This window comes from Ctenopharyngodon idella, chromosome 8, assembly GCF_019924925.1.
Source record: "Ctenopharyngodon idella isolate HZGC_01 chromosome 8, HZGC01, whole genome shotgun sequence".
In the NCBI taxonomy this organism is placed as follows: domain Eukaryota; kingdom Metazoa; phylum Chordata; class Actinopteri; order Cypriniformes; family Xenocyprididae; genus Ctenopharyngodon; species Ctenopharyngodon idella.
This window is the reverse complement of record NC_067227.1, coordinates 27124191-27133447: the sequence shown is the minus strand read 5'-3', so window position 1 is coordinate 27133447 and position 9257 is coordinate 27124191. Positions and strand designations below refer to the sequence as shown.

The following is a 9257-nucleotide window of genomic DNA, read 5'->3' as shown; positions in this document are numbered from 1 at the left end:
GAGAAAAGCATCTGCTAAATGACTAAATGTAAATGTAAATGACAACAAATATTACCTCTTTAATTGAAACTTATTTCTGTACGGTCTCTTTATGCAACATTAGGTAAAAACAAACCTGAAAACGTAACATATTTCTCCTTTTTGTTTAAATAAATTAAGTAACGGCTGGACACCCAGGATCACATGATCATAAAAGGCTTAACGACCATTTTAAAGGGTCTGTGAAGGGATTTAGCAGCATATTTTCCTAAAATCACCCTGTATTTCTGCAAGATTTACCTTTTTGGAATTTGCCCTCAATGACATCAACTTTATTCTTTTATTAACGATTTACAAAGAGACCCAAGAGTGAAGAGACGCATATGATCCAGGTTGACTGCTTTCTCCATACAGAGCTGAGATTGCCACCATATCCTTTAAAAATAAATAAATAAATAAATAAATAAATAAATAAAAATAAATAATAAGAATAATAAGAATAATAATACACACGCAAAGAAAATAATAGGTTAAAAATATAGGAAAAGTACAATTTCCAACCCATATAATTTATTATTTCACCAAACTCAACATATCACAATAGCATGGGTCATTAAAAGCATTCACGATGCCTTTTTCAAACTTAAGACTGTACTATATATAATCAGAAGAAAGAGCTAGAACTTAAAGGGTTAGATCACCCAAAAATGAAAATTCTGTCATTTATTACTCACCCTCATGTCGCTCTACACCCGCAAGACCTTCATTCATCTTCAGAACACAAATTTCTGATGAAATCTGAAGCAGTGTTTTGAAATCGCCCATTATAGGTATTGTTGAAAAGTCGTTATTTTGTCTTTTTGGAGCACAGAAGGTATTCTCGTCGCTTTATAATATTAAGGTTGAACCACTGTAGTCACATGAACTGTTTTATATATGTTTTTAGTACCTTTCCGGGCATTTGAAAGTGTTAATTATCTTGCTAGCAATGGAGGCCTCACTGAGTCATCGGATTTTATCAAAAATATCTTAATTTGTGTTCTGAAGATGAATGAAGGTCTTACAGGTGTGGAACGACATGAAGGTGAGTAATTAATGACATAATTTTCATTTTTGGGTGAACTAACCCTTTAAAGTGAACAGGAAAAGTGATCCAAACCAAAAAATAAATAGCATTTCTTTTTCTCCTCACATAATAAATATAAACCATCTCTCTAATCTAAGGCATTTTCAGCATCAGTGAATTTCAAAATAAAATCTTTTCCTAACTGATTTTATCTCTATGCGCACATTACAAAGACAAGACAGAGATTGTCCCCTTGTACAGTGCACAGCATAAATGAGTACACCCCCTCTGAAACTTATGAAAGTCAGCAATGACTCAATTACTTAGAAGACATGTTAGGGTTCTTTAGCGATATAATGTTCCAGCAAGTCTGCTTAATCAATTACCAAAGGAGCATGTCAAAATTATTCAGGAAAATAGGATTTTCTTATCAAGGTGATAAAATGTTGTTTAGCAAAAATGAGTACACCCTCCTAAAAGTTACTAAATAAAACGAAATTAAAATGTTTCTGGTGTAAGTTTAAAGCAATGTTTGATCAACAAATAAGTATGTTAAACCAAAACATTTAAAGAGAAGTAATTTCTTGACAATTAAAGGTGTTATATAGCCCACTGAATCATTCTCAGACTTGGCAACAATGGAACCACTTGGGAGAGAACTGTCAGGAGACTTATTTCTTAGCACAAAAGAGGACAGTGAGGATCTGACAAGAGGATTACCAAATCATTGTTTTAAGTGTGAAAATATAGCAAAAGTAACACAGAAATTAAAAAACAATGGACTTGTGACAAGGCCCCTGAAATAATCAGGCCTTCATTTTAAGCTTTCATTTAGTGATGAGGGATTTTTTTGCTAGACAAAGAGCAGGAGAAATACCAAGCGAGTGTCTCAGAGCCAGCAAAAGCTATGAAAAGAGTGACTGTTTATCTCACAGAGTAAGATGCAGCCTGCAGAAATGACATGCATGGTTGTTGTTCTCACTGGAACTACCTACTGTAGCCAAAGCACAATTTCCAAAGCCCATATTTACAAAATATAGATTCTGGGAATCAATACTCTGGTCTCATGAGACCAAATCAATCATTTTGGATCTAACAGCATCCAAAATGTTACGGTGTTGCTAGAGGAGGAGTACAGTGAGACGTGCCTGGTTCCCACAGTAAAGTTCAGTGGTAGTAAAGCTCTTATATAGGGATGTATGAGTGCTGAAGGTGTGAGGGAGTTGTGCTTTATCAATGCTGTCATGAATTCGCACACCACTGTGTAATTTAATACACAAACTTGAAACAGAAGATGTTACCCTTTCCTCATTCCCTGCAATTTTGGGCATTTTTTCAACATGACAATGAGGATATGCATTCTCCAAAGGTGAAAAACCTTCTTTGTGGACATGTATTGTCACATTGTGTATTGTTCAATCTTAACACTCTTGAGCGCCTGTGGGGGATTCTGTAGAGACGAGTTGAGCAACACTTACCATTAAAGATCAGGGCATTTAAGGAGCTAATCATCATGGAGTTAAACAGGACAGATGTGACAAATTTGTCATGAACTTGTACACTCCGTGCCAAGAAGGGTCAGAGCAGTATATACAAAATTATGGAGGGCTACTAAGAAGAATAGAATATTATACATTTGTTGAATTAAATCTAGGGTGTACTCATTTCTGCAATCCTTAATTTAAATAAAATTGGCTAATTTACTTATTTTATGAATTGTATTAGTGATCATAAAGAAAATACATCTTTTGTATTTGTTCAGAGGGGGTGTACTCATTTATGCTGTGCACTGTACCTATGAGTTAAATGGTGAATGGACATTCACTTCACAAATTGCAGAAGTATAAACTAAACAGAACATCATCTTAAAACAAGTTCAAAACTAATAAACGTCATCACAGCTCTGTTGTGCCACTACATGGTCAGTTAATTATTGAAATGGAGCTGGGAATACTCTCACCATCATATTTTGTGCTTCCATGTCCAATGTAATACAGAAGGCAGAAAACAACAAATGATAAGATGGGAGTTTTACACCTACACACATAAGTTAAAGGACTAAAAAGTCTGATACAGCGATGATAGTGTATTTTCTACATGCTACATTGAGTTCAAATTCAGTTTGACAGTTGTTCTGTATGATTATCGATCATAAACAGACATTTGGCAAAAATTTAAGAGCATTTTTTGGGGTCACCAAGTTCCCCTCACACCGCCTGTGATATTATGTTGAACCATTCTGTGTGCCATCCTGAACACACAACCAACATATTATTTATGCAAATAAGCATGGCATTGGGAAATTTAAACAGGAAAATCAATATTCAAAACAGTGTATGATAGGCGGCTACAATCTGAAATGAACATGTTGTAAAGAACACCACGGAAACAAAATCATTTAATAATTAGGAGACAATAGCCATCAAAATTAAATAATTTGTTTCCTTAATGCATTCACTGATAAAGTATTATAATTAGGGCTGGGCGAAATGACCAAAAATATTATCACAACATTTTTTTTCCCATATCTTACGATATCTATATGATATTCATTTACCGTTAATGGGGAAGGAAATGCTTTCCACGTATTTGTTAGACCTTGAGAATCAAAGGAAACTTGCTTGAACTTAGACTTCGGGGGGCGCGGCTCTGCTGCTGACCCTGTGCTCACCGCGTGTGTCCTGTTTGCTTGTTTTGTTTGCTTGTTGGAGTTTTAAAGTTTGTTTTTAAACTATTATGAAATGTGAATTTGTCTGTTTTTTGTTCTGTTTTTGTTGGTTTTAACACTACGTGTATAGCTATTTTCTGTGCTGGTGAGCCAAAGACAATTTTCCACCTTGGTGGACAATAAGGATATACAATAAACATGTAAACTCGTTTGTTCACGCTCCACAGCGTTTCTACCTTTTAATTTAGGGCCCTGTGAAATCCATTTTATTTTCCACAAAATTATGAATTTTCCATTTTATTTTTGGGATTCTTTGTTTTATGATTTAATACAAATGTATATAAACTTTAGCAATTTAATCAAGCCTTTAAAATGTAATCAAATGAAAATATAACCATTAATTTACAACAAATCATTTTTATTTTTTGTCAAATAAGATGCTGCACAACAGAACTGTATAAATTAAAAACATGGATGAAAAAAATATCTTGGTTTTATGATATTCCTTATACGTATTATTATTATTACTTTGAGAAGTACATTTTAGTATACAGTAGAGATATATTTCGGTCATAATTTCTTGAAGTTAAACCAAACTTTTATTTCGTCAGTTTGTCATGAAGCTCTTTCAGTTTTAGTTTCAGTTTCAGTGTGTATTTGATGGTAATTTTTCTCAAATGAAACAGTGAAAAGCCTGTGAAGTGACTCCCAGCTCTGGAGATGAAGTTCATGTCCTCATATATTGAGACGGCAGATGCTGTGTCAAGTGTGTGAGTTTGTATATCAGACGAAACCGCGCACCATTCATTCACACAGATACACGGAGAAATGACTTATTAGCGACATGCACTGACTGGCAGTTGTCGTATTTATTTCAGCTGTGTGATAGGCTGTTAGATTAATCCATATCGAGTAAAAATGTCCAGAGCTTATCATTGTTATCGACGTAAATATTATTGCGATCTCGATATATTGTTTATCGGACAGCCCTTTAATTGAAACACATTTATTTTAATTTAAAGGGTTAGTTTACCCAAAAAATAAATTTCTGTCATTAATTACTCGCCCTCATGTCGTTCCAAACTTGTAAGACCTTTGTTCATCTTCAGAAGACAAATTAAGATATTTGATGAAATCCAAGAGCTTTCTGACCAGAAAGGTAGTAAAGACATCATTAAAATAGTCCATGTGACTACAGTGGTTCAACCTTAAAGTTATGAAGCTCTCGGATTTCATCAAAAATATTTTAAAGGGGACAGTGGATGCAAAATTCTCTTTTACATGGTGTTTGGACATAAATGTGTGTTGGCAGTGTGTCTACACAACCAACCTATAATGATAAAAATCCACCCAGTGCTTTTTTTTAATCCCCACAAATAATAAGCACTTTGTCAGATCAAGCCGTTCACAGATTCTTGGCAAAGTGACGTAAATTTGCACAGGCCCCTCCCACGACTCTTGACGGACACTGCCGTTTTAGCAAAGACCCGCCCTGAGTGAGCTGTAAACAGACAGTCCGCCATTGTTTCGATGCCGCGCAGGTGTAGACAAGAATGTCTCCAAAGCAGCTGAGGCGTTTTGTTATTGGATATAAGAATGAACATAGCAATCGTCCTTTACTCTTGACATCTGAGCCGCTGAAGACGCAGTGGATTAATTTTGTTTTTGAAGGGAATGCGCCCCGGATCTACCTATATGCGTTTATGTCTGCGTTAAAAAGTTTATTTTGCTAGAAAGTTCCTGAAATATGGATCAGTACCTCCAGAAGACATGAGTAACGTTATAGTTTTTTTTATGAATCTTTGCAAATCGCCTTTCCTAATAATGTGCTAGTTAGCGAGTTCCACGACTGAAGGTAAAGGCCAGTTCACACCGCACAGATAAACGCCAACAAACGCATCTGTTGGAGTTTGTTGTTGGATCAGGACGCAGATAGTGTGAAAAGCGTGTGATACCCCTGTCGGCGTCTGTTGCCGCTGGTCGGAGTTCGTTTTCACCTGACTGAACATGTTTAATCAGCGTTTGTTGGGTCGGGGAATGTCTGAGCAGTGTGGTATGATTTTTCCAACAAACTCTGACCTGGACACGAACCGTTGCCATGACAATAAGGCAAGTCCCTTGCAAAGACTGCTGTTTGATCGCGCCGGCGCCTCACGCACACACAACAAAGCACTGCAAACGTGACATTGCAGCTTGTTCATTATCAAAATAATACAGTCGAACAAACATATATGTTGTCATTTCTATTTAGAACCTTCTCACTGTAATTCATAACTGCACATTTATAATGAACAATGCATCAAGGTGATTGTCTTATTACAAACTTTACATTTTATGTAAAGATAACATGGTAACACTACAATGAGGTTTATAAAGGTGTTAGTTAATGACTAACAAGTAATTTTCAAATGTATTTTAATCGTTTTTGAGCATTTATAACTGCATAAATAAGAATGGTGAGTTCAATGCAATAGTACCTCAGGGATGACGTGTTTTTGTAGGCAAAACCCAGAAGCGAGTTAGCATTTTAGGACTTCCGGTTCCATCAGCCTAAAATCTATGGGTTTTTTGAATGGGTTTTTGCTAAATCGCCTGAAATAAGGTCTGTGGTTAACAAAGCCTCTAAAAATAACAGCATTGTGATTTTTTAAACCTTTATTGTGTCTTAAAAATGGCGGTTGCTAACAAATTGCTAAAAGTGACTACTTCCTTTGGCTGGGACTTTAGATGTCATCATGACAAACAGGACATTTGGACAGCATTTGTCATGAAAAAGTGGATAAGTATTCATACACAGCGCAGATCATAATCAGCGAGCATGTTTTTAAGTAAAGTTGTTTTCTAAATAAAGTTTGAAGAAGCTTGGTGGTGGTGACGTTGATCCGCGACCATGGTGTGCTGTAGTCTGTTTATAGCCTACTGTTAGCTTTTTATATCTGACGACTTTATTTAGGCTTCAAAATGTATAAATGTTGTGTTAAATTGTAAAGATTATCTTGATAGACAAAACGTGTAAGTGTCATAACCCTTTGTTAAACACAGAGCTTATTTTTTGCGATTTTTCAAAAGTCTATGGGAAAAATGCATAGGCTTTCGATCGAGGGAACCTGTGCGCCGCTAACTTCCGGGTTGGCCTACAAAAACACCTCATCCCTGAGGTACTCTATACCTGCCAAATAGTGTTTACAGCCTGCCCATGGAAGATAGGGGTGGGGTGAACAGTAGCTCATTATCATTTAAAGGGACATGCACCGAAACGGTTCACTGTGAACAGAGCTGTTTTTGACAAGGTAAAAAGGGTGTGTTTTTACACAACCATTAAGAAATTTTAATCAAAGTATGTTATAGACTTTTCAGTAAGACCCGTCATCATAAACCCAGAATCATACTAACTTGTGGAAAATTGGCATCCGATGTCCCATTTAATTTGTGTTCCAAAGATGAACGAAGGTCTTACGGGTTTGGAACGGCATGAGTGTGAGTAATTAATGAGTGAACTAACCCTTTAGTTAATAGTTGTTTTCATTCATGGCCATTCTGTTTTGAATGAATGACTGCGCAATTGTTTTTCGTTTTTTGAGTTCGAAGGCTGAGTGTGCTTATGCTCAGGTAGCTTGGATAACAGAAAATGATCCTGGGATTCTTTAAGAGTCACACCTCCAAGAAGAGAAAGAGAATGAGGAGCACAGATGGCTGCTGCCATAGCACCACCCCCACCAACAGCAAACTGATGATGACTAAACAGACCGAGAACAAATCAAAGTGATCAAGGAAACATCAGTCCAGATATTTCTCAAAATCATGAATGCATTATGGTTGCAAAAGAAAAGTTACACCAACTGCTCAAAGACAGAATCCATGGAAATGGTGAATCAGGAAGTAGACTTCTTGTTTCCGACTGCAGTGGATCTTTGTCTGAAAATGCAAATTAAAACTAAAAGCAAGGGAAGAAAACTAAGAGGAAGAAATGCTTCCCATTTATGTTCTTGACACTGAATCAAACTCAAATGAATCAAATGAAGTTCAATCAAACTCAAATGAAGTTACAAATGAATGAAAGCCACCAATGAATTTGCCACCTGGCTGCAAAATCTGAACTGCTAAATGTGGTCAATAAGGCTGTCACAGAGACACAAATATCGTCTGCTTCTGATCATTCACCTGCAAAAGAGACATTAATATTACTTCAAGCTAAGTCTACATTCTGTCTGCATATTGTTCCATATTCAGCATTCTGCATTCCTGTCCAGTTTCTGTGCCTTTGTTCAATAAACTCTGTTTTATACAACTTACCTGTCTGCATCCTTCTGTTGTGTGACAAAGGCATTTAGGTATTATAAACATTATCATCATGGATGTCTGTAAAGCTCATTTGAAAAAAATGTGTACTGTGAGAAGCACTATATAAATAAAACTGACTTGACAAAACAAGGCGTAGTAAAAGAAGAAAAGTGTGAACAAACATGCTATGTCTACACCCTTCCTTGCCAAGAACATGAAGCCACTTAGAAACAATTAGTAAGCAAGATGATCTAGTTTCCTTGTCATGTTAACCGTTTAGTATTTTATCAGATCCATGCATTTCAGTGTAATATTAATACATTCAGTATTACGCAAGTCAATTTTTAAAATCTGGGTCTTGAAGCAAACAGGTCAGAACCAGTAGTCTCAAGCATAACAAGGCTTGTGCAAAACTAAATGAACACGACATGGTTGCAAAAAAAACCAAGCAAGCAGAAGTTGCAAAAGTGTTAACTTGAAGCCACATTAAATGCAGCATTTCAGAAAGTAGCTTTAAATACTCATGTGAAGATTCACAGCACCAACGAAACATAATGTTTCAAGCCAACAGACTCTTAGGGCATGGCAATAAAAGGCCACGTGTGGCAACTACAACACAAAATGTTTGTGTTGACATGGCAGGTGCTTATCTAACAACAAATGTACACAGTCCAGGGACATGCAGAGAGTTCCTCAGAGGCAGGGGCTCAAATGTAAAAAAGGGGCAATGTAAAAAAATAAATAACATCAAGCCTGCATTAATTTGATAAAAAATACAGAAAAAAAACGGTAATATTGTGAAATATTATTACAGTTTAAAATAATGGTTTTCTATTTTAATATACTTCAAAATATTATTTATTTCTGTGATCAAAGCTGAATTTTAAGCATCATTACTCCAGTCTTCAGTGTCACATGATCCTTCAGAAATCATTCTAATATGCTGATTTATTATCAATGTTGGAAACAGTTGTGCTGTATTTCTGTGCCAAATACACTCCTTCAGAGTTCCTACAAGTTTTGGAAAGTTTTTTTGAGCATGGCCCTGTATTACGTAAAATAGGGCGGGATTCATTGTATAGGCACTTCTCCGGGAAGAGCGCGCACACATCAACCAGAGCGTGAGAGCAAGAGCACACCTATCAATGTGCTTTGTTTCTTTTTATGGAAGTGGTCGGCAGCGCTGCACAGGTCTTGCTCAAGAAAGATTTGCCACCAAAGAAGTGTGTTTATGGTTAAGAGGGAACGATAATATTGCTTCTC

The 9257-nt window shown here is 36.2% G+C and overlaps 2 protein-coding genes across 8 annotated transcripts in view; one reads left to right on the top strand and one right to left on the bottom strand.

Moving 5' to 3' along the window:
* Window positions 1-9257, top strand: part of jak3 (Janus kinase 3 (a protein tyrosine kinase, leukocyte)) — a 128318-nt gene that overhangs the window by 72797 nt on the left and 46264 nt on the right. The window lies entirely within an intron of this gene.
* Window positions 4111-9257, bottom strand: part of LOC127517634 (N-acetyllactosaminide beta-1,3-N-acetylglucosaminyltransferase 3-like) — a 133653-nt gene continuing 128506 nt past the window's right edge. Inside the window, exon 12 of the mRNA XM_051903559.1 lies at window positions 4111-7450. Within this exon, the coding sequence (XP_051759519.1) occupies window positions 7365-7450 (86 nt within the window). The 3' untranslated portion in view covers window positions 4111-7364. The remainder of the gene's footprint in view (window positions 7451-9257) is intronic.